Here is a 23911-nt window from a genome sequence, read left to right on the forward strand (position 1 = left end):
TCAGAGCAGGATGGAGGGTATCCTGTTGGCTGTAAAGACTGAAATGTGTGTTTTGAGAGAGCTGTGTGGCTGAGACATGAGGGTGGCCTCTAGGAGCCGACAGCCAGCAAGAAAAGGGTCTCAGGTCTACAACAGCAAAGAAATGAACCATGCCAGCCACCTGAGAACCTGAATGAGAACTGCAGTGCCAGCTGTCACCATGATTCCAGCCTGGTAAGAATCTTAAGGTGGGGGTACCCAGCTAACTCGTGCCCAGATCCCCGCCCCACAGAAACTGAGACAGTAAGCCAAGGAAACACACGACCACGGGGTATGGTGAGGATACCTGATGCTCGGCGATGAGGGCTTTAACTCGGTCGATGTTCTGAGGGATCGGCTCCTGATCACGTTGAATGAGGGTGGTCTCGGCCCACTGGATCCAAGCCAGAAGTTCTTCCAAGAGCTCGGCGTTGGCCACCAGTTCTGACAGGGCAGCTTCGAGACGCTGCTGGTGCTGCTTGGCCCAGGTCAGGACCTGGGGGAGGGAAACACCGGCTCTCAGTCAAGCACATCCCCTTGTTTTCAAAGCGTTTTGTGAGATCCTAACAATGACTTTTGAGGGGAAAGGCCAGCCAAGTAGTCAAGAGGCTTCACTCTTACTCTGGAGACAGAGCTGGAGTAAGAACTGAGCGCTCCTGAAAGCATGTGCGGCGTGTCCTACTGGACACAGAGCTTCTCAGGAAGGAGGAAGAATATACAGTGTGTCCACGGTGAACACGTCACAACACCAGTGCCGCTCTCCCAGACTTCTGCACATTATCAAGAAGTCACTACTAAAATGCTAGCTTAATTCTTGTTGACATAGTCCTAGTGACCGAGATTCCTCGTATGGGACCATGGGGGAAGCTCCGTATTTTTACTGCTATACACCCGTTTTGTTGGGTAGGTGTAGTCTTCCTCTAAAACCAGGAACTTGCCTCCTCAAAGCGAGCGCGGATGATGGTGATCCAGTGTTTGATGGTGGTGATGCAGTCAGGATGGCAAACGGCCAGGATGACTTCTCCCATGGCCACTGCTGTGTTAACATCCACTCGCTTTTCTTCCACTTTCTTCATGAATTCCTGAGCAAAAAAAGATGTGAAACCAAAAACTTAAGAAATCTTCTCCAGCAGTACTGTCAGGTGACACTGAGAGGGAAAAAAAACCCAGTGTGTTTCTTGACTCCCTGTGTTGACACAGACATCCAAAAGCCTGTATTTAGGTGTCTCTGGCATTTTCTCTCCAGTTTTAAAAGACATGGGAAATGAGGGATTGACACAAGAATGACTTTCTCTGCACAGATGATGAGACACAGAGGCATGACCCCTTCCCCAATCTGAGTGAGTTTCTCTCTTTTTATAAATTCCTGTTTGTATTCATGTCCACATATGTAAGCAGTATTGTCCTGGACAAATACAATGACAGCTACAAGCACTACAACATTTAAAAAATAACGAACGTAGCAACAAAACCAAGATTAAAATCTCAGTGGGAAACACAAAGATTAAGAGAGAAAACTTTCCCCACCTTGTTAGGAGAGTCACACTGAGGCCCCAGATGCTGCATTATATTCTGCAGCTTGGTAAGCAGTTCTAGGGGTGCAGATCAGGGCCGGGAGCTGGGAATAGTGGGGAAGTCACACGAGGTGTGTACAGGTGGAGCAGTCCGCATTTTCCTCTATGTAACACAAGCTGTTCAGCTTGTTTACAACCAATATGTATCACTTTTGTAAAAACTAGTGGATGAGTGATCTTTAAGGGGTCACAAAACCCACCAGTCATTTCCCTCTCATTCCTGCTAAACCAGTACGCTGGGCCCATTTTGGTTTTGGTCCTTTTCATGAGGTCTGTTGTTTTCAAGCAAAAGCTGCTTTCTGCTGGTGGTGGGGCCGCCCTCATCGTGGGCGGCAGGGGTCCCCGCACCCTAGGGCTGGATTACCTTGTGAGTGTCGATGAGAGACTGCAGGGCCTCTGTGTCATCAGGAAGCGCTCCCCGGAAGCGCAGCGTTTGCTCTGCTTCAGAAAGCCACTCCAGCAGCATGTGGACCGTGTCCCGGAACTCCTCTGCCTGAAACAACCACGCACAAGAGACTGAACTCTCTCTGCAGCCAAGGTCCTGAACACGGGTACGCCAGGGAGGGGCCTGGCCTGAGCTCACCAGTGTATCACAGACACCTGATGGCCCTACCAAAGCTCCACAAAGGCATCTTTCACTTGTGCACTTTTGAAAACCAACTGAATTAATTATTTCTCTAATACGAATGAGAACATTTAGAATATCAGGGGTTTTTTTAACCATTTTCTAGGTGACTTTGTTTTATTTTCTTTTTGGGGGGGGGGCAGCATAATCAGGTTTGTTTCTTTATTTTTAGAGGCGGTCCTGAGGATGAACCCAGGACCCTGTGCATGCTAAGCATGTGCTCCACCACTTGAGCTATACCCTCCCCGCTAGAATACCAGTTTTGACTTTATGTTCTTTAAGAGACTGGCTGGAATGGATCCTGATAAAGAGGCTAGAATGCATCTGCTCAGATCCACCCTGCCCGGCTGTCCCAGCCAACTCTCTGACCTGTCTCAAGGCCTGCTCAAGCCGGCTCTGTTTGGAGACAGAGAGTTTACACACAGTGTCCCAGCGAGTGCTCAGTTCCTGGAGCTGCCCCTTCACCCAAGTGGTGTCGTCCCGACTGTTCTCAATCAGCTCTCGGCCTGACCGCTTCAGGACCTGAACGGTTCCTGTTCGCTTTCCCAGTTCCTTTTGGAAGACCTGGAAAAAGAAAATGGGAGAATCAGAAATGTTTTGAATCCAAGAAGCAAAACAACAGAGAAAGTTACCATTTCGTTGAGTTCTCCTTGGTGGGTTTCAACCATGTCTTTTACACACAGAGGGAGGCAGGACCACAAGTAAGAGTGAACCACCGGAGGACGTGGCTCTGAGTATGAGCCACCTGATTTTGGGTAAGTTGCTTAACTGGAGACTCAGGCTCCTCATCCGTGAAATGGGAATTATGTTACACCAGCATTTCCAGAATTGTGGGAGTTCAGTAAGAACCCATCTGTCATGCACATACTAAGAATCTGGTGTAACTTCAAGTGAAGCCGAATGCTTTGTGTTGAAGCAGGAGGATGTGTGCAGCCCAACAAACAGGCGGAGGCGACACTACATGTTGGTCTGCACGGTGCTGGCTTGTCAGGTTCTGAAGTACTTTAAAAAAAGCACTTACTTGCATTTTAAGGGATCAGTGGAATGGGGGGTCTTAAGGGTCTCCTGAATGTAAACTCATTTCGACTCAATTGAGAGACACAAACAGGAAGGGGTGGGGGTGGGGCGCAACCTCAGAGTGAAGTTTACACATTGGCAAATCTGAGTCGAAACCAATTTTGGAAAATTCTTTGTGACTGATGCAGAAGCCCAGCAACAGTCTTATTTAAACACAAGAGAGAGCAAGGAGCCGCCTCTCCAACAGGCAGAGACACAGATTCTTCCAGACTTTCCTTCTAGGGGAGCCCCAGCAGGGGAGCACGAGCAGAAGGCACACACAAGGCAGAGAACCCAATGGCTTTGCCCTCCACGCAGACCAGGTCTTGCCCCTCACCTTGTGGGCATCCATGAGGTTCATGACCAAGTCCAGGTCCCCGTGCACAGGCTGGTCCTCAGCCAGCTGCGGCTCCACCTTGTACAACCAGTCGACCAAGGCCTGCAGAGCGTCCATGAACTGGCCTGAAAACAGCAGGGCCTCCTCCAACTTGTGTTGCCTGAGAAAAACACACAATAAAATAAAATAAAAGTGATTCTTTAATAAATGGCCCACAGTTCTGACTGCTGAAAGGGAATACTGCTTGAACTCTATATAGAGAGGGACTACTGTGTTAGAATAGTTAGAGGTACTGTAAAAAGCAACTAAGAGATGTTTAGACATTTTTCATCAAAGCAATCTCTAGAATGGGTTAAGCACAGTGCAGGAGACAGGTGTAGATGCCCTCCCTTTGGCATCTTAAGAGTCCAACTGCTAGATACACGGACATACCCTACAACTTGAGGTCTTTTTATTTACATTACACCATTCCCGTAGAGGGTGACGGTTTCATTAATGATCTGGAGCCTGGAGTTCAACTCCTAGCTTCCAATGGTTGTGAGACTCTGAGCTGTCTCTGAATCTGTCACCTCATCTGAAAAGTTGGGGTTGCAAATAATACAGATTCCATAATGCTTACCATAGCATAGTGGGTACAAGTGGATAAAAGTACAACTTTCAGAACCAAATTGCCTAGTTTCAAATCCCAGCTCTGCTGCTTAGTAGCAGAGTGAGCATGGGGGAGTTAAGAAACCTCTTTAGGATGGTTTCCTCATCTGTAAAATGGGAAGAACACTACTCATACTTCAGTGATTGTTATGAGGATTAATGAGCCTCATGATGGTTAAATGAGATAATACATCGGAGGCTTTGTACTGCACCCAACACAAGAGACACTCAGTGAGACAGCTACTGGCGTTACAGATTGGTGATTTACATGTCTGTTTACTGTTCGTTTGATTTTATAGGCTTCCCTCTTTGTAATACAGTAAGGCTCAAGTTTAAAATGAGATAATTTTAATAAATTTTATTCACTCTCACTGAATTAACAGGAGATATCAAGATGCTAGAAAACCTGTTACTAATGCATTAGCTTTATTACCCTTTTACAGAACCCTGTTACTGTCTCTTGGTTACCTCTGGGATAACATACAGACCCACGAAGGGGACATTCACGCTCACCTCTCCACAGACTTGCCACAAACAGTATCCCATTTGTCTCTGACTTCTCCCAGTAAGTTGTCGAGTTTCTGAGTGTCATCAGGAAGCAAAGTCTTTTCTTTCAGTGCTCTGCCTGTTCTAATTGTGGTATCATACACAGGCTGTTTGCCTCCAAGAGTTTTCTGGAATTCCTGATTCCAAATTAGAAAAACAAAAACAAACAAAAAAAACCACAACACATGCTTAAAGTCAGAAGACATCCAGTTTTCAGGGTAACCAGATATAGGATGAATATCACTACTTCTTGAACTAAAATGAACAACAGCTTACCCCGAAGAAATCTGTAAGGTTTTGTTTGTGCCACCAGTGCACAACCACTTCTAAAAGCCCGCAGTTTCAGCTGGCTACTTCCACAATCACTTTGTATGAAATTAGTTAAACGAGCAATTGTAATGGTTAACAATGTCTAGGTATAAAGTGGAAGGCTGGCTTTATGATCTTGACTTTTTAACATTAACTAATTAGTTCTCCTCTGACTAGCTCTGACTTTTATTTTTAGCAAGCTACAAACTTTGGTGAATCCCAAGCTCAGGACCCAAGAGCAATGAGCTGCTGTACCTTATGCTTAGAGAGCTGAAGTTTAATTTTGTCTGGGTCGTTGGATATCTCCAGTTCTGAGTCCAGGTGACTCTCTGCATCTTCTAGCCAGTCAATCAGTTTTTTCCAAGCTTCATGGAACTAAAATTGTGTAAGAAATAAGTTACACCAGGAATGAGAGTGCACACCACACAGCACTTTCTGTGAACCAATCTGGAGACTCAACACATGCAGCTTAAGGTTGTTCAATAAATTAGTATCTTTCTTTTGCAACTTACTTGTTTTGCCCTCTTCCTGGCATCATCCAGCGATCGCCCTCTGTCAATAGATCGCTGGACCACTTTCTCCCATCGAGACTGGACGCTAACCAACAAATTCTTGATGAGAACAACGTCCTGCTTTTGGCTAAGGAACTTCAACTGATTCCCAGTTTGATCCAGCTCAATGATCTGGTCTCGATGAGCATTTACTTCATTAGCAAACACCTGAAGGGAAAATATCACTCTTTTTAAACTGGAGTTAAGAGAGAGGAGCATCTCTTTCAATGGGTACTTTCAAAAGGAAGGCAATATCGTAATGCCATGGTTACCTTGTGTTCCTCTATCTGGGAGAGGACGGTGTTTAGAATCAGGCTGGGAGGAGAGGCAATGTTTAAACTCTGCTCTGCGAGAGTGAGCCAGTTGATAAATTCTTGCAGGGAATTCTGGAATTCTGTTGCCAGGTTGAGGGCCTCTTCCAGCTTTGACTAAATTTTAAGTAAAACACACACACGCACAAAAAGAAAAGTGCAAATTCAGGAATTACAGCTTCAAGGACAAAGGCATGAATGAATAGTACACCAAATGAAATGACTTCTAAAAAGGAAGCCTCATTCAATCAACCTCTAAACATGCCTTGTTTGCAAAGAAGGGGACATTCTAATGTTATGTCTGAAACTGAAACAACGGTGCATGGAAAAGGAAAGAGCACAGTTTGCAGCTAAGCTGCTTTCTCTGCCGTTCCCTACTTCCTGGGACATTAAATAACAGGAATAAAGCCATTCAAGCCATTCAGTAAATGTAAGTGAGCAGACCCTTTAGTGGTGACAGCTGCAGGATCTGCAACCTGCTTTGGGCAAAGTCTCAGTTTCCTTTAATGTCCTTTTGGTGGCATAAAAACAACTGAATGAAAAGCACTTTACTGTGAAGATGATGCTCACTGCAATGCTCTCTGTTTAAATGTTTTCAGAACACATGGCACCTGAAAATGCCTGAATCTGAATGCTTATGCTACAAGCAGTAAAAGTAATAAAATAATATTCTAAGCAAAAATGTGACATTACATGTAAATTTTTAGTCACTTTGCTCTAAATCAGAAGGGCAAAAAATAGTGGCTCATTCAGGGCATGTGCTACTCTCCATGAGTACGTCCCAGTTCCACAGAGTACACGTGCCGTCCTCGGATACCTCTACCCTGAACACCTGGTGATGGCCTCTGCCCCTGGCTGGCCACCAGGCAGGCAAAGTGGAATAATGAGAGGTTGTTAAAAATGAACATAAGCAGAATATTCACAGAATGAAACCCCGTAAGTAAACTAAAGGCGTTCACTGCTGTTAAGTGCATTATGTATGATTTTTATTTTCCCCTTGGTGTGTTTAGCTTACTGTTTCTAACCTAAAAACTGTTTTGTAATGAACAGTACAAAAATGTAGACCCAATCCAAACAAATCAAGTGGAGAAATGAAATCTATCTCAAATTTATATAGGAATGCTTACAAATTAATATACTGCAAGTTCCTAGATGGTAGAAAATCTTTCCATATCATTTTATCCACATATTCTTTAATAGAGCACCACACACACTTAATAATTTTAGTGATCCTGAAATGTAATGTTCCTGCAAAATCAGAAATAACTATCCTCGACAGCTAGTCTTTGCTCGATCAGTTCACCAATAATGGGTAACTACAGCTGACCCTAACAACATGGGGTTCAGGGAGTCAACCCTCCGCACAGCTGAAAACCCATGTGTAACTTTACAGTTAGCCCCTTGGTACCAGCAGTTCTGAACCCAAGGATTTAACCAACTGGAGACTGTGTAGTACTGTAGACATATTTAGTGGGAAAAAACCATCAGTGTGTAAATGGAACTATGCAGTTCAAACCCGTGTTATTCAAGGGTCAAAAATGTATTTCTTGAGGCAATCTGCTCTATTGTTGGGAAAACCTTCTAGAAACTTCTTATGAGCCAGAATCTATCTCAGTTTCTTTAATTTTAGTTCTGCATTCAGCAGGAATTATGGACAAGGATCTGTCCAGGAATTAGAACACAGCCATACACCCCTGTCCTCTGCCCATTCTTCTTATAACAAAGTTACCACACTCTACCCTAGAAGGGTGCTAGGATGTCAAAGCTTCTCTCAAAATGTTTGAATATGTGGTTTATTTCCTCCTGCCCATTAAAGTTCATGATGACAGAGCTGACACCTTTACTGTTTCCACTGAACACCTAGTGCAGTGCCTGGTACACACATGCTTAGTAACTATTTGTTGAATAAATGTGGCCAACAGATTTCATCTGCCCAGCAAAGAAACTGTGCAGAGTGATATTCTAAAACTTTATTCATAAAAAACAATATTTTTTGGCAAATGCCTTGACTTCTGATCACTCTTCTCTCCTTCTGACAGACCTGATTTTTGAGGAGGCCATATAATTTACTGCTCTTGAGCTCTAATTTCCTTGTACCTAGTGCACTTAACACTAGAAACCAAAATCTCTGTGGAGAATTATTAGTGATACCTTCCTGCATGCTGTTTCCAACCTCCCAATCCCAAGTCCCCATCTCCAACAAAACTTGCTTTTTAGTGGGAACACAAATCAGTAATTAATATGGAATACACAATCCATCACTGAGCAGTAACAGACAGTAATGCCTTAACTGACAGATGTAGAAAAGCAATGTGTTACTAAGAAAAGCAAATACTGGCAGAAACAAGTAGCATCAATGCAACTTGACATGGACGGAAAATAGAAATGTAACGGCAGAAAAGATAGCTTCACTAGCACAAAGCCACTACTGAGGGTATCTGTTTTGCAGCTTCTGTTACAATATAATGGGGTCTTAAAAAACTCTTCCTTAGAAACTAGATGATGATTGTACTCATTCACAAAGCAGACTATCAAACACAGTCATCAAACATTGAATTTTGTGGTGATACCTTTCTTTCTTCCATCTTACTGCTGACCACATGCCACTTTTGCTCCAAGAGTGCTACACTCTGCTCTGTCTTCGAGCCAGACCCAGAATCATCACGGCTGAGAAGCATGAGCCTGCCTTTGTCAAGCAGTTGATTGTAAGTCTCTTCCTTGGCTTTGAGCTGGGAATAGAGCTCCTATAAGAAAAAAGAAAAGGCAGGAAAGGTATCAATAACACCAGTTCCCTGAAAGACACCCACACGTAGATTTACGAGCATGGTTTGGAAAAGTCCAGGAAGGCCTCATTTTGGTTAAAATCCTTTCTTTTGGATTCAATTCAACTGCTGAACAAGCAGGGAATGAAATCCACCATTCATCCTTAATATTAAAATAATTTTGTCACTAACAGAATTATTTTAAGGATCAGTGATCACAAAAAAAAAAAAACCCCAGTAAGTTATTTCCCCCTTTCCAGAGAAACTAGCCTAGAATGATGTTGACTTTTGTTCTCTGCCACTTTCTTGACATACTGTCAGTATCTACTGGATATTTCCCTAAATTCCCCTTGAGGAGCCTTTTCTTAAATACAACCATACCTGTGTTATATATTTGTCTCCTTGATGCTCTCACCTTCAAGTCAATATCCTTGTGCCAATCAAACTGATGAACTGGAAATTTACCCACTCACCAATGTATCTGTGGTCGACTCCCCTGTTGCTGCTGCCCACTGTAGGCATTAAAGCCTGTATATGAGCAGCAATCCTCAAGTACTGTGCTGTGAGTAGACACGCACCATTTTGTAGACACCCAGATACATCTCTCTCTGAGAATTCGGACAGAGGCTACTGAATATGGGATGGTTATGTTCAATTTCAAGAAATCTATTACCATATGTGTATCGAGCTGTTCCCTAGCAGTTTCAGGAAGTCCTCCTGTAGGCTTAGATGCAGAAAGCTGGGTCTCCATTCTAGTCAGTTCCAACAGGAAATCTTCAATTTCACTGTGGAAACCCTGGGCCTTTTGAGAAAGACACATCAGCAAGGTCAGTAGTCAATTCTAGCTTTAAAAGCAAACTTTCTACATGATCACACAAGGAATCTCTTGAGAGAGGAATCTTGGGCTGCTCTCAGGCAGAATCGTTCTGTTGCTGGCTAAGCAAGGGACCAATATATTTATTTACTTTTAGAATCGAGCAGAATCCTTCAGACCTCACTGTAACATACAGATGTCTAATATAACCTGATGAATTGACTGACTAAGGAACTACTGACTATGGAATATGGAGGGACTTGATCCAAGAAATAACTGAATCTGTTGAACAAAGTTAGTTATAGCAAGATCTACTAACTCTCAATAGTAAGTAAAGGGACTTGACTATAAACTAATCCAAAAAGGATGACCCAAGTAAAAGCTGTTCTTTCCAGACCAGTTTCAGCACAGAACTGACCTTCCTCTCGAGACAGAGGGTTTTACCCCAAACTGCTTTCCTTTTGTTTACTCAGATGGGCTTCCGTCCAAACGCTGTCATGTGCAGAGCACCCCCTACCTAGCCTGCACACAGCGCCTACCTGCTGCAGTGCTGACTGAAGCTGCTGCTCCCTCTCCTCCGTTTTTTGTAACACCGACTCCCAGCACTGGTTCATCATTTCCAAACGGCTCCTTAAGCTGCTGGCATCATCTCCAGCGCTAGATTCAAGAAGCTCATTGCCAGCTTTGTTGACTGTCTCCACTGTGGCTTGATGGGCCAAAACATCATTTTTTAAAACCTAAAAAATGTTGAACATAATTTATCTCTACAGGTATCATCAGGCTCGCACAACACCAAAAATTGCTTCTAGTGGCAATAACTGGTCTCAAACTGACAGGCTTAAAGATGAAAAATGAAGTTACTTACGTGGTGTTTTGCGAGCTCAACCTCAATGACTTTTGGGTCTCCACTTATTGGTCTCTGAGCATCTAGCAACTCCTCAGTGTGAGTCAGCCAACTCATTAGTTCCTCTAAGGCATGTTGGAACTGGCCAAGGGCCAAGAGAGCACCTTCTAGCTTGTGCTACTCAGTAAAAGACATAAAGGGAAAATCTGTTAGGAAATTAGAAACCAGTAGGTAGCAGTCTATTTATGTCTTCTGCCATTTGCCTTACCTGTCTGTGAGCAATTTTCTCACCCAGGTTCTCCCAGAGGTGTTTGAGTTCCGTCAGTGGTTCTCGTATAATGTCTCTGTCTGTTTCATCAGTAGCTTTCTTTAGCATCAGTTCACCCTGATGATTGAGCTTCTCCATCTCAATCTGCTGTTGGTAAACCTCCACTTTGAACTCCTATCAAAGACATACTGAATGTTAACATCAAGTTAAGTCTTTAAAAACTCAAAAGCAGCAACCCTTCCTCAGAAATCATTCCCAGATACGAACCTTCATTTCATTTAACTGATCTTTAACAGTGTTGAGGTCAGTGCCGACCGGGGGCATGGTGCAGAGTTTAATCACAGTGTTATCCAGCCAGTCAAACATAGCCTAAAATAAAAATACAAACAGCCAAAAAACAAAAACATGAGTCAGGAGAGAATCAGCACAATCTCTGTTAATACAGCCAGAGATAAATCAAGGTTCCTTGTGCTGTTTGTGCTTTTAGGGGAGCAGAGCTAAGGGAGAATGATCTTTATTTCAGTAATATGGGGACTTAAGAATGAAGCCAACATGATTGGAATAATGTTCAAAATAAACTACAACCTGGAATAACTATTTATGAAAAAAAGTTAGTATTTCTTATGGTCAGGTAGCAAGCTCACAACATGTCGAAGCTGCTGCGCAAAGTTGTGCTTCAAGATAACCTTGGTTTGAAACCTCTATCAAGCAATGACTTTGACAGCAAGACCAGCTTCACTGTCTAGCCACTGTGAGGATAAATGTGATGAGTACATGATGAAAAACACAGTAAGAAGTGCAGAAATTCAGACGTTAGAACTTTCCTCACCAGAAGTGGGAAACTGACTAGAAATACGGAAAGAGCACTGCTGTTGGTTGAAGAATGCTGCAGTCCTATGAAGGTGACCCACTCTTAATGCTGGATTTCGAATGTGACACAGAGACCAGGGAACCTGTGTTTCCGTAGTGGCCACCTCGTGGCCTCTCACCTGAAGAGTGTCCTGATACTGCACAGCAGCTTGCATGGCATCCTCAAGCTTTTCCAGCCTCTCTCTCCATGTTTTGTTTAAGTTCTCCCAGGCATTATTCATCTAGGGGAAAAACAGTCAATCAGATTCTCCAGCTGATACCGCTCTTACTATGAGTGCACTAACATTTTGTCTGAACTCCTTGTCCATTTCTCCACACCTCGTCAATGCTCTTCTTCACTTCCGGCTTCTCAGTTTCTCCACAGGCAAAAATCAAATCTGCTCCAAGGATTCGAATGAACTCCAATTCCTCATGCAGACCATCTGTCTCTTCCTTAATAGTCTACATGTAAATGAACAAAGCATAAGCCCAAACAGTGCAGGACAGAACTTTCCAAACTTTGCAAATGTAATTTATATCCCCATCAATAGCAAACGATGAACATAACTGTCAGTTTCATTAAGGCCGTTCAATGTTCTTAATATTTCACTCATTTCAATAGTGCAGCTTCAGAATTGGTTATTTTTCATACACACCACCTTCCAAATATACTTTTATATATTAACTACATATTATATATATATAAAAAACAGTCCGGGAAAGGTGCAATGAGTTCCAATAATTTACCAAAGGTCCAAGAAGACTATAATCTACAGCCAGAAGTCTATTACAGAGAAGTATATTAACAAGGATAAAATAATACAGTACAAGCTACAAATTTAAGAGCTGAGAGATGGCATAATAGGAATGCAGGCTATATAATTTTGAAGAAAGTCAGTTCTGTGCCAGATCCTAAAAAGTGGTTTATGGACTGGCAATGACAGGGCTGGGGAGGGGAAAAATGGCTAAAATAAAAGAAAGACATAGACAAAGACGACAGAATACTATGACTGTCTTGTCTTGTGCTAAGTGGACAAAATGAGGTGAGAAATGCATTTAGTAAAAACTGGGCTCCCTCAAAAGACTAGAAAAAGGTATGTCAAAGTAACAATTGTTATTTCTGAAGGGTGAGTCCAGGGTTTATTTTCTTTTTAACTTTCTATTTTTTCTACATTAAAGAAATTTACTTGAGAAATGAGATATACTATATTGAGGATTAAGTTCAGAAATAAAGGCAAAATTGGAGTTTTTAAAGCATATTCTATTAATTTGAACTGTTAAGTTTAAAACTGATGAGATGATTACTTTGTGTGATGGAACTGCTCTGTATCACAACTGGGAGAGGATGTGTATGTATCTATATAAGTGGTAAAGCTTGTATGTGTAAGAAAAAGAAAGAAATCTATAATGAGCAGATTTTTTTTCAAGTAGAAAAACATAATATTAAACTTAAAAAAAAAAAAAAAAAGAAACAAACAACTTTTGAGACACTCAGCCTGCCCAAGCAGTTAACACAACATACTTGGATAAAGTGCTTTTCTAGAGGACAAACCCATGAGAGAAGGGGTTTTGTTTTTTTCTTACCTCGGCAGCTTCGACCTGCTGTTTGATGATGGATGGGTCAATGCCAGGGCTTTCCAAGTCATGGACAATGTCCTGGGTGTCTTTGATGGTGGTCAGGAGAGCTGCCATGTCATACCAGAACTTCTCCGCTAGTTCAAGGACATCAAGGAACTTCATTTCTCGCTCTTCAGCCCGAGCTTTGATGTCCTCCCAGAAGAATACCATTTGATCCAATTTGTCCTGGATTTCTGAAGGGGTGAAAAAGAGTGAAGAGGAGACTTCAAATCAGTCTCAACAGAAATTACAACTAATTCTTACATTTTCACTGAAATTATCCTAAAAAAACAAAAGCTCTAAAAATTTATAACTGATGGACGGTTTTCTACCTTAGCTTTATTATTATTATTTCCATGTTCTCATTTTCCGCTTATGTTGGTCTCCCACATAAAGAGATCACAGAGGTGATCTGGAAATGAATTACCATCTAACATAAAAGCACTGCAAAGATATAAAACTCCTTTAATTTATAAAGGGGCTGAGATGAGAACTCTTTCCAGCATTCTGTGTTGAGCCTGCTATGTTTCCCATGGAAAGTGTTATAAAAAATAGTTATGTTCTGCCCACTATTGGTATTGCACTTTACTCATATTGGGGGTAAAGGAGTATTTGTTTTCTGGCCTGGGAATCTAACTACCAACTGTAACCTTGTTTCAATGGAGAGATGCGTTCTGAATTCTAAATGACTTTGTGGAATACTCATTACTTGGAGACTGTCTTTGTATTCAATGAAATACATCTGGTGGGATGCTGGAGATAACCACAGCTTAGATTTAGCCCATCAGTTTTTTTTAAAATTTTTATTAGATTTATCAAGCACCTTTTGCAGCCAGATCCTTGTCAGCTCCCTGAGATCGCCCAATGAGCTCTTCTCCACGGCGCTTCAGGGCCTCAAAGGACGGCTGCAGTTTTTCCAGTTCCATGGTGGCACTCTTGTTGTCACTGATGCACTCTCTGATCTTGTCTACCTCCGCAGGGATCAGTGGTGGCATACGCAGGCGAGAGGAAAGATTCTCCAGAGTCTCCAACATGGGCTCAATTTTATCATGGAACTAAACAAATGTTGGACTATTAGCCATCACAGCAGTACTTCATCCCACTTCTGGGGTAAATATTAGGGCATAAGGCCAAAGTATAAATCTACTACTGTTTAGGATAAAACCTGTCATCAGCCTATCCTGATGGCTGTCAAGTCTTGGGTTTGGCTTAGAAAGTGTTTTGGGCATAGTATACCAGAGCTGGTCCATCAGAAAAAGTAAATGTTTAAAAATCAAAAAGATATTAAGTAAGTAATATACCAGGAATCATTTCAAATCATTAATGCTGCCACAATAGTTTCCCTAGTCCATTCCTAATGGGATGAGAAAGGGACAAGACCATGAAACCAGTGAGAGTCAGTGTGTCAACATCTCAGATGACAGTTGCATGCAACAGATTAGACCAACAAGTTAGATGCCCTCCACCAACTGTGTAAATGGATGGGGAACTCAATATGCTACATGACTTGGACTTTAAAAGTATCATGGCATGCAAGTTAACAACCCATCAAATGTAATAGTGAGAAAGGAAAACGCTGGCATGGTGAAAGGTAATTAAGGAAGGTCAAATCTAACCTTATTCCAAAAGAACAGTTACCCTTTTCACTTTTCTGGTACTCTGAATAACATGATTATAAATGTAAAATTTTCATGTATACTACGAAGCAGAAGGGAGAAAAAGGAGCAAAAAAGATAAGCTTGCCCCCTAAAAAAGCCATCTAAAACCAACTCTGGATTCATTAATAAGAACAAGGAATTGACATGTAGAATGTCCTTAACAAAATCCCTTCCCATCACTCCCTCACTTCTAGGTTCCACCCCAAATGAAACTGGCATAATAAACTGCACTAATATTTATTCCACTGAAGTTAAGGGAAGTTTCCTTAAAGTAATCCTCTCAATTCTCAGGTTCATAAGAACACCCTAATCCCAGTGGGAGAGGGTACCTTACCTCTGTAATCTGTAATGGTGGGCGCGGTCAACACAACAATGAAATGTGACGATGTGGGGAAGACAGGAGCAGGCAGCAACAACACAAAGTAACACATTCCACAATGTGAGTGAGAGATGGGACGGAAGGTGGGGGGGAAAAACTTGAGTAAGTACAAATATTAACCAAGAATACTGACTAAACATAGGAATAAAATACCCAGACATAACAGTAATATATTAGTTGAAAAGTATGTAGTTACATGCTTTAAACTCCACTGCTGGTGGTTTATGTTTCTCCTGGGCTCTAACTTCTCCCTAGTCAAGCATCTTTCTCTGAACTAGGAGCTAGCCGGTGGCCTTTTGAGTAAGAAAACAAATGTGCTGTCTTCTAAACCTCAGAAGTAACAGGCCCAATATGAATCTGAATTTTCTTGAGGCATGTGTTGCTTCAAGATGAATTTACCCCCAAATCATCCCTGCTAAAGGATCATCACAATATAAAGTTTTCAAGGAAACCATCAACAGGCAATATATACCAACCAAAATGCATTTTGCTCTCCTTACAGTTGTCAGTGTAACCAATGTTCTCTGGGATAAAAATGCAGGCAAGCAAAGGCTCCCAGTCTATTGATAGTGTATCATCAGCATACTGGTCTGGACATTCCTGAGCTTAGGGACATACTGATACAGAGACTGTCGCTCACACTAAAGGACAGCTGAAGGTTATGAGTTTAAGACACACACATACCTGAGCCGACTGGGAAATAGCCTCATCCAGAGCCAGGGCCCGCTGGCGCACCTCCTCTTTTATTTGGGCATACGTGTTTTCTGCTTTCTGGTATTTTTCTTCCACCATTTCCCCCTCTTCAGGGTTTAATTCCTTTAGTTGTGGGCCTATCTTTAGCAGTTTATCAATATGAGGTTTGTGTTCAGCAATGGATTCCCTTAGTTGCTATGGAAAGAAATACAGATCAAAATGAGCATTTTTATACCAGTTTGTTTGCTTAAATACTTTGATCAGAGCTCATACCAACTGAACAAACTGAGAGGAACAAATTGAATTGGTAAAACCCAACAAGTCCCAACATCTCACCATTTATGGAGGGGAAAAAAAAATCTAAGTCTTGGGCTCTGACTCTAATTCTCTTAATTTTTAAAAGCCAGTCCAGATGTTCCACCACCCAGGATGCCCTCCTAGACACATCCTCTCATTCTCACCCTCTAACACAAATGTATACCACTGTCTCTGTACTTGTAAATACTTCTATGTACTACATTATAATTTGCATGGTTTTGTGTCTGCCTCCCTGCCCAGACTGGGAGACACTAACCAGGACAAGCTACAGACAGCAACATTTCTGGTAATCCAACCACTCCTTGGCTTTATGGCTGGCTGCTTCCAGTTTACCTCCTTCCCCTCACAGGAACACAGAGATAAGAATAAGCACTAGCCATAAACCACAAAGAAACATTAAAAAAAAATCTATCTTTAATGGTAAGAGCATTAGTTGAAGTGTCTACAAATTTCCCTTTCATCTTAATTCTATGCACCCAATGCTTCCTGACATTCCTGAGTGGAGGCTCTCACTCCAGCTGGGGCCCAACCATACCCAAGTCTAACAACACCCCACTGTCACTGGAAAGATTTTAAATTCCCTTGATTTCTCCGAAGTGCTTTGTTTACTTCTGCAATACCCAGGTTCCTTACATCTTCATAATCTTATTCTTTAACTGATTCATATTAAAGGACAAAGGAAATTATTCAGGTATGTATTTTTATTGTGCAAAGAACTTCTAACGGATTAAGAATTAATTTCATCACACAGACTTACATTTGGTAGGTAGTAGTAATAAACATGCTGTTTTTGAATAAACAGTGGTGCCCATTTTCAGTTCTCTGATTAAATAAAACTTGGCATGTTCCTTACCCTCATTTCCTCTTGTTGCTGCCTGAGCTGCTCATGATCAATGGCTGGAGGAGGTAACTGCGCTATTAGTGCCTGAGTTTCCTCAATCCAGGGGCTCAGCTCCTCATAAGTTTCCCAAAACTGGTTCACCAAGACTTGTGCCCGCTCGAGGCGGGCGTAACGCTCTGAATTGAGCAGACTAATGGCTTCATATTGCTGTATTAGAGACTCTGTCTTTTCCTATAAACAACAACAAAAAAGTATAAGTATTATTGCCATTATGAACCCTTTTTTAAAGAAAAAAAATGTAGGTATACATACATTTAAAAGTTTAAAGGAATGCACACTAAAATGCTAAAAAAAAAAAAAAGGATTAATCTAGTAAGATTACAAGTGAATTTTTCTTTACACTTAACTGAATTTTTGAATTTTCCTATTGTACATATGTATTAATTCCATAATTAAAAAAATTAAAGTAGTTTCAGAAACAGTAAAATAGAACAAGCACAACATAGCAAAATTAACCTTTTTAGTGAATACCTTTTACAACTTTAGATACAACATTATTATAACAGATCAGTTTGACTAGATTTCTGGGGCTATGGTGGGGTCTTTGCTCATGAAATGTTATCTTTTCTCCTATGATAAAAAAAAGTCTCCACAAACCTGGCATTTATGCTTTATATGTTTAGGGTAAGTAGCTCAATTTATAAAGACTTCTGAAGAAATAGTGGTTACCCATACCCTTTATAAAAAACAAACAAAACTGGTGTACAAATGGATGTTGTTGGCCAATTTTTTTTAGAAATACTCAGTGATATTTTAGAAAGACCTGAAGCTGGAATTAATAGTCTGCATATAGTTCTGAAAAATGTATCTACCTGGAATGGTAACTCAAAGATGACTCATTATGGACGGAGTAATTCCTCTGTTATAAAGGAGATGGATTTGCAATGTATTTCACATTTATACAGTACAGCTGTTTAGATATTTGTGAACACAGGGTTAGAAGTGTGAATTCCCCAGAACATTAAGTTGGACTTAAGTATCACTATCAGTAATAGAAGGAAAAAGAAAAAAAAAAAAATCTTAAACTGTCATTTTGCAACTGTACTTCTAATTCACATGATCAAGGTAAGAACAATAAGGAGAATAAATAAATGTATTCACCTGTAATATGGCTTTTTGCTCTTCCCCACACGTGCCAAAGATTTCACCACGATGACTGAAGAGCTCATCCATGGAATCTTTGTGTCGAATGATGTCAATGGAGAAAGCCTTTGAAAAGTGAGCTACAGTTAAGTCAAGAAGTATAAGGACCCTGAGCCTGTGTTAGTGAAAGGTTACATATAACCTATGAAAAATTATTTGCTTTAATAAAGCCACATCAAAAACTGTCTTTATCAAGTTTGATACTTTGCCTATCCACACATCTTCAATGCTTATCTTTCAGTAGCTTACAAAAACGTCTTCCCTCCCAAAAAAATCATGCAGAAAGTTGTTAACTATTCTTTCCTGGATTAATGGGCTTATCTCTCCCTTTTTACAAAACAAAACAAACCTCTTCCTTGTCCTAACCAAATATTTATAAAATTAGTCTCTATCCACCATCATGACAGTGAGTTGTTCCACTTGACTTGGGATAGTCAGAAACTCTCCCCTAGTCACTCTCAGCTACTAATGATTCTTCTGGCACAAGACACAGTGAGGACATCAGTGTCACACTTACCTTCTGTACCTGCAGCTGAGCTGTGGTCTGGTCCTGTTCCAGGCGAATTGGACCCAAGGCCATCAGTTTCCTTTTTGTCTCAGCAACCCAAGCTAGTTCTGCATCAGCAGCCTGCTCATACTAACAGACACAGTAAAGAAAAATGGGCATACTATATACAGCCAAGGTCTTCCTTCTTAGAATTCTAATTTATTCAACACAGAAAGGCTTGGGTTTTCAATATTACAGTTTACATTTCACAAAGTCAAAACTGGTGAGAATTCCACAAAATCACAAATCAAAATACAGACACTTTCAACTTCTTTAGAAAGACATTACCGAACCCAGTTAGTGGTCCTACAGCTAGAAACAACAATGGAAACTAAGACTCTTCTAAACAAATACACTTCTAATGAGAGTGCTTTTATGAGGCTGTGCTCTTTTTCTGCCAATCCCCTTTGCTACCCATACACTCAACAGTAGCTTTTAGTCATGCGGTTAAGTATAACCATGGCAGCAGACAGCTGAGTCAAGTTAACTTGGAAGTATTCGCTCAGCTGAAGAAGCCAAGACCCCAGAAGAGCACCAGACCTTTAAATGGAATGCAGTAACATATGCAATAGCAACAACAACAACAAAATCTAAGAACACGTTTGATGTGACTGTTGTTTCATGAGGGTCCCTCAATTTTTCTCTCTTCAACGCTGCCTACTAACACTAATATTTAAAGAAAGGTAAGCTCCAAAGCATGATAAATCTCATACTGAATATATCTGGCTAAGATTAGGGATATCAACTAAGACACACTGGGGATGGACTTGGACTCAGAGCAAACTTCTGTGTGGTTCAGAAAGCATTTGCTCATCACTATGAACCCAAGAATTCACATTATATTTATTTTTTGCACCACAGCACATTAATAGGTGCATATCTAGCTACAAAGAAAAAGCAAATAACTTTTTCCAGAAAGCAGGAAGGAAAAAAGTTTGAGGGAAATATGACACCTGTGTTTACTGGGAGGGTTCTATTTTGGATGGCTCTGCTATTTTGGTTAGCATATTTGATAGTAATTTTAGTTCTCGGTTTCGTCCCCTCTTCCATCTAATGCTAAAATAGTTGATAATGTCAAACTAAGACTATGATGCATTTGGACCTTTTGGATCTAGATATTATCTACTTCCATCACCACCTGCCTCTTAGCAGGGCATTAGTAAGGAAAGTGCTCACATAGACTCTTCTCCAAGTTCTTCCATACTCAAAGGGGTCAAGTACTTTGGGTCAAACCTAGATCTGTCCTTTACCTAATCACTTCCCACCACTGAAGTAATCTGTTGCATCAGATTTAGCTTGATCTCGTTATTCCTACTCCTGAGCCTGTATTTATGTGGGTCATAGTTTTGTACGTCACACACATATCCTCACTTCTTAAAACATTAATGCAGAGGTGTTAATAAACATTACCTGTTGTGATCTCTGAATAGCAGCATCAATCTCATCCACTCTTTGTCCAATAGTGTCACTGACCAGCTTGTACTGCTCGTTGGCGTCAGACACAAGTTTATCTAGCCCTTCTCTGGCTCTCCAGGGCACCAGCTCTAGGAGAGCACGGCTCACCTCATTCACTGTGTCCAACACCAGCCTGCGCTCCATGACCTCCTTCTTTAGTTCCTAAGGAGGGAAAAAAAGTTTTCAGGCCATATCTTGCTAAATTAAGCACATGAGCAGCTGTGCTGGGTGGAAAATGCTCTCTCTACCACACATCCCAGCAGGGCTCTGACCTCCTTCCTTCACTTATTTTTTTCTCGTCTCAGATTTTTCAGTCACTCCGCAGCCTGACTTTAGGCTTAGCTGCTGCTTAGAACTGTCTGCACGACTTCTCGAGCCAGACTCTTTGGATAACACAAAAGGTGCTTCTTTCTTTTCTCTCCTTACTTCAATAGAAATGATAAATAATGCTTTAACCACAGGCATTTAACCCAACAAGTACCCGCATGGTATTTCTGTGCATCTAGAACTGTACTGGATCCTGCAGGAAAATCAAAAATAACCATGAAGTACTCTCTAGAGAATCAATCCTGACAGTAAATTCTAAAATGCTACATATGAAGCAAACTTCCTAGGGTTTTGGGATTCAGTCTTCTTTCTTCATCAGATTGTGACAAATGCTCTTACATAGATCTGTCTTTATGTCAAATCGTACTGTCCAAGAGTAAACAAGAAAGGAGGCAGGCAGAAATTTCTGGTTTAGATTTAAGGCAGAGACAGTTGGTGATAAAACTAAAAAATCTGAACTTGAGGAGTCTGACTGAGAGGAAAATTTTTTTTCCCGTTCAGTGTGAAATGACAGCTCACCTTCTGTCTCTGCTGAAACTGGGGTATTTGCTCCCCTGTGGGGGACTGTCCTCCACTGGCTGCAAGCTCCTCCTCCACCTCCCTCAGCCACCCAGTCAGTTCCTCGTAAGTAGACTGAAACTTGGTGGCCAGCTGCCGGGCTTGCTCTAAAGTTCTGAGGGCCTTGGAGCTAGTGACTGTGATGTCTGCATAGCGAGTCTTTATGCCGTCCAATTTCTCCTGGATAAGCAATACCTCTTCACCTGTGGGAGACAGCACATAATTACTCATATTTAATAGGATATGAGGGTGTCTCTTTAACTGCCCTTTCTTCAAATCAGAGCTTAAGCTTTACAGATACTCACTCCCTATGGCAATGATTTCACCTAGCATTCCACACTAAGGCAGGTGGGAAATAAACCTTCAATCAATAAAAGAAGCCACTTCTGAAATTACTAAGATCTGAGTTCGAATGCAGGTGTTTCTAGACATTGCCAGCACCTTTCAGTAAATGCTGGCATTTGACATATTGGGGGGCAGGGTGAGTCTTCATCTATAACCAGATGTGAGACAACAAAATCTTTCAGTTTTCAAATGAGTTAGCAGGAAATTGGAACCCAGGCCACTAGCCTCCTGGGAGCACATGGCAATATGATCAGCGAATACAAAGCTCCTCCTAGCTACAAAGAGAAGTGGCTAGTGCTGGGTGCTGACTTCCCTGGACATGTAATTGTATACCATAGAGGTGCCAAGAGATGCACTTTTCAAAGTACCTGTGGTTTGTTTTAGAAGAGCCTGACCGTTTTTAATAGCTTGATCTACATTCTTCTTTCTATTAACAATTTCTTCATTTAAAGCCTGAAACAAAAAAATACCATTAATCCTAAAACTGTGGCACAACAAAGGGAAAGAAATGTGAGTCCTTTAAGAGACCAAATTTAAAGTAAATAGATGAATACCAGTTTAGTTTAAACATGAGATATTTGATGCTTTCATTTTTCTCTTTCGTTACCTTTTAAGTACTCAAAATAATGAAATCAGATACTTATAAGCAAGCTTTACTTTGTACTGGATAAGAAGAGATTTAGACTAAATCAGCTTTACAAATCTGTTGGTCCCAAACCTGAACCCAAGAAAGGTAGAAGCAGAATTCAACAAAGATGTCTATGTCTAAAACAAAGAATTAGACAAAGTTCAAGTGAAGAAAGTCAGCAAGAACAGGCTGACTTAAATCAGGATCCTGGTTAAAAACCCTCAATATTTTAAGTCAATGAGGCAGAAGAAACTAAGATTACTAAAACCAAAAACCACTTTGCCAATTTTTATCATCCCTAAAGAAATTTCATAAAAACAAAACACGGCAAATTGTTCTTCTCTTAAGATGACACAGAATCCCTAGAATTTGAGCATATAAATCCCAAAAACATTTCAAAAGTTATCACTATGATCAAACGCTGGGCACTATATTTAGGCAGTCTGGATTTGTTTAAGTGCATTATCTTTCACCTAACTGCTCAGGTGGAAACTGAATGATACATTCCCTAATGATGTAAAACATGAGTTGGAATAGAGATGGCCCCGATTACATTTTGGATCACCTTCTAGTATTACTGATTCAGTTTGTTAAGTACAAGTATTTCCACGCATTCACCAAAAAAATACATTAGTCCTCAGCAACAAGTCTGTAACTATGCACTTGTGTATAAAATAAAGTTGAAATGTTTGGAATAAAATAAAAGAGAAATGAAGAGAAACATAAATCAAAATTACAAAATAACTTAGTAACATAACCAATAAGAATGGAAAACATGAATACCAGGTGGTCAGCATGCTGCTTCTGCAGGACATCCTGTCTGTAATCCTTTACGAACACTGAACTGAGCTTGTCCTCAACCTCAGCCAGCCAGTTGAGCACCTCCACCTCATCCTCCCCGAAGAGCCTAGCGTTACACAGTGCTTGTTCAAGCAGGGCTGCTTTCCGACAGCACCGGTCTTGAATCTCACTGAACCAGGCCTGCAAGGAGTCTAGCTTTTCTGCCAGCACACCCTGCTCTGTGGAACATGTCAGGGAGGAAAGGGACTGCCCAACTCTGACTGCCTGGTGCACATCTGCTGCATGGCTTTCTATTTCTTCCTCCAGAGCCTGGAAATCCAGATGGAAAAAATGAACAACAGAAACAAAATAAATGAAAAGTAAACATAAAATAATGAATAACAAATGACATAATAAATTAAATAATAATATACAAGTTAACCTACTGAAGGGCAAAAATAATACAAAATAGAGAACAAAAGCTGTTTTTTTCTGATAGTAACCTAGTAGTCCATTTCTATTTTTACTTCAAGAATGTGACTAGTCCAACTAACTGAACCATATTTTAAATTAAGACTTTTTTATTTAAAAAACTCCACAAAACATGTTTTCTATAATGCTGCAGACAGTTTTCAAATTTCTAGTATTTCTGATCCCAGTTCTGTGTTTTCATTTACCATAATCGCTTCCTACCTTGTGCCGAATGATCTGCTGCTGTATTTTGGCAGTCTGAGTGCCAACAGGTTCTGAGTTAGCAAGCTTTTTCTCTGTGACAGATAAGAAGTCAGAAATAGGCTCAGCTGTCTCATGGAACTGTTTGGCCAGAACCAGGATATCTTCCAGCTGTTTCTGCCTACATAAATATATAGAACAAGCTGCTCAGGCAAAAAGTCACATTAAGACTGATAATAGTACTACATTCAGTAAAAGACCAATCTTAACCAGCCACACTTGTAATATCACAAGTAAACAGAACACACATAAACAGCACTTTGCTGTTTCAAAGGCTTTCATAAGCAGTATCTTATTTTGACTGTTACAACTGTGTAA

At 40.9% G+C, this 23911-nt stretch overlaps 1 protein-coding gene across 22 annotated transcripts in view; it reads right to left on the bottom strand.

Annotated features, from left to right (window-relative positions):
- MACF1 (microtubule actin crosslinking factor 1) overlaps positions 1–23911 on the bottom strand; it is a 311004-nt gene that overhangs the window by 23975 nt on the left and 263118 nt on the right. For all 22 annotated transcript variants that reach the window (XM_074376774.1, XM_074376771.1, XM_074376770.1 and 19 more), the window contains 28 exons: positions 23555–23714; positions 22865–23191; positions 21822–21906; positions 21070–21311; positions 20179–20385; positions 18739–18858; positions 18180–18287; positions 17031–17249; positions 15851–16054; positions 13953–14184; positions 13097–13323; positions 11852–11974; positions 11653–11754; positions 10931–11032; positions 10664–10837; positions 10417–10572; positions 10091–10288; positions 9411–9539; positions 8546–8719; positions 5937–6092; positions 5626–5832; positions 5369–5488; positions 4772–4941; positions 3611–3770; positions 2587–2781; positions 1957–2085; positions 957–1100; positions 326–514 (listed from right to left, as the gene is read on the bottom strand). In XM_074376774.1, the coding sequence (XP_074232875.1) occupies positions 326–514; positions 957–1100; positions 1957–2085; positions 2587–2781; positions 3611–3770; positions 4772–4941; positions 5369–5488; positions 5626–5832; positions 5937–6092; positions 8546–8719; positions 9411–9539; positions 10091–10288; positions 10417–10572; positions 10664–10837; positions 10931–11032; positions 11653–11754; positions 11852–11974; positions 13097–13323; positions 13953–14184; positions 15851–16054; positions 17031–17249; positions 18180–18287; positions 18739–18858; positions 20179–20385; positions 21070–21311; positions 21822–21906; positions 22865–23191; positions 23555–23714 (4759 nt within the window). The remainder of the gene's footprint in view (positions 1–325; positions 515–956; positions 1101–1956; positions 2086–2586; positions 2782–3610; positions 3771–4771; positions 4942–5368; positions 5489–5625; positions 5833–5936; positions 6093–8545; positions 8720–9410; positions 9540–10090; positions 10289–10416; positions 10573–10663; positions 10838–10930; positions 11033–11652; positions 11755–11851; positions 11975–13096; positions 13324–13952; positions 14185–15850; positions 16055–17030; positions 17250–18179; positions 18288–18738; positions 18859–20178; positions 20386–21069; positions 21312–21821; positions 21907–22864; positions 23192–23554; positions 23715–23911) is intronic.

This window comes from Camelus bactrianus, chromosome 13 (assembly GCF_048773025.1).
Source record: "Camelus bactrianus isolate YW-2024 breed Bactrian camel chromosome 13, ASM4877302v1, whole genome shotgun sequence".
In the NCBI taxonomy this organism is placed as follows: domain Eukaryota; kingdom Metazoa; phylum Chordata; class Mammalia; order Artiodactyla; family Camelidae; genus Camelus; species Camelus bactrianus.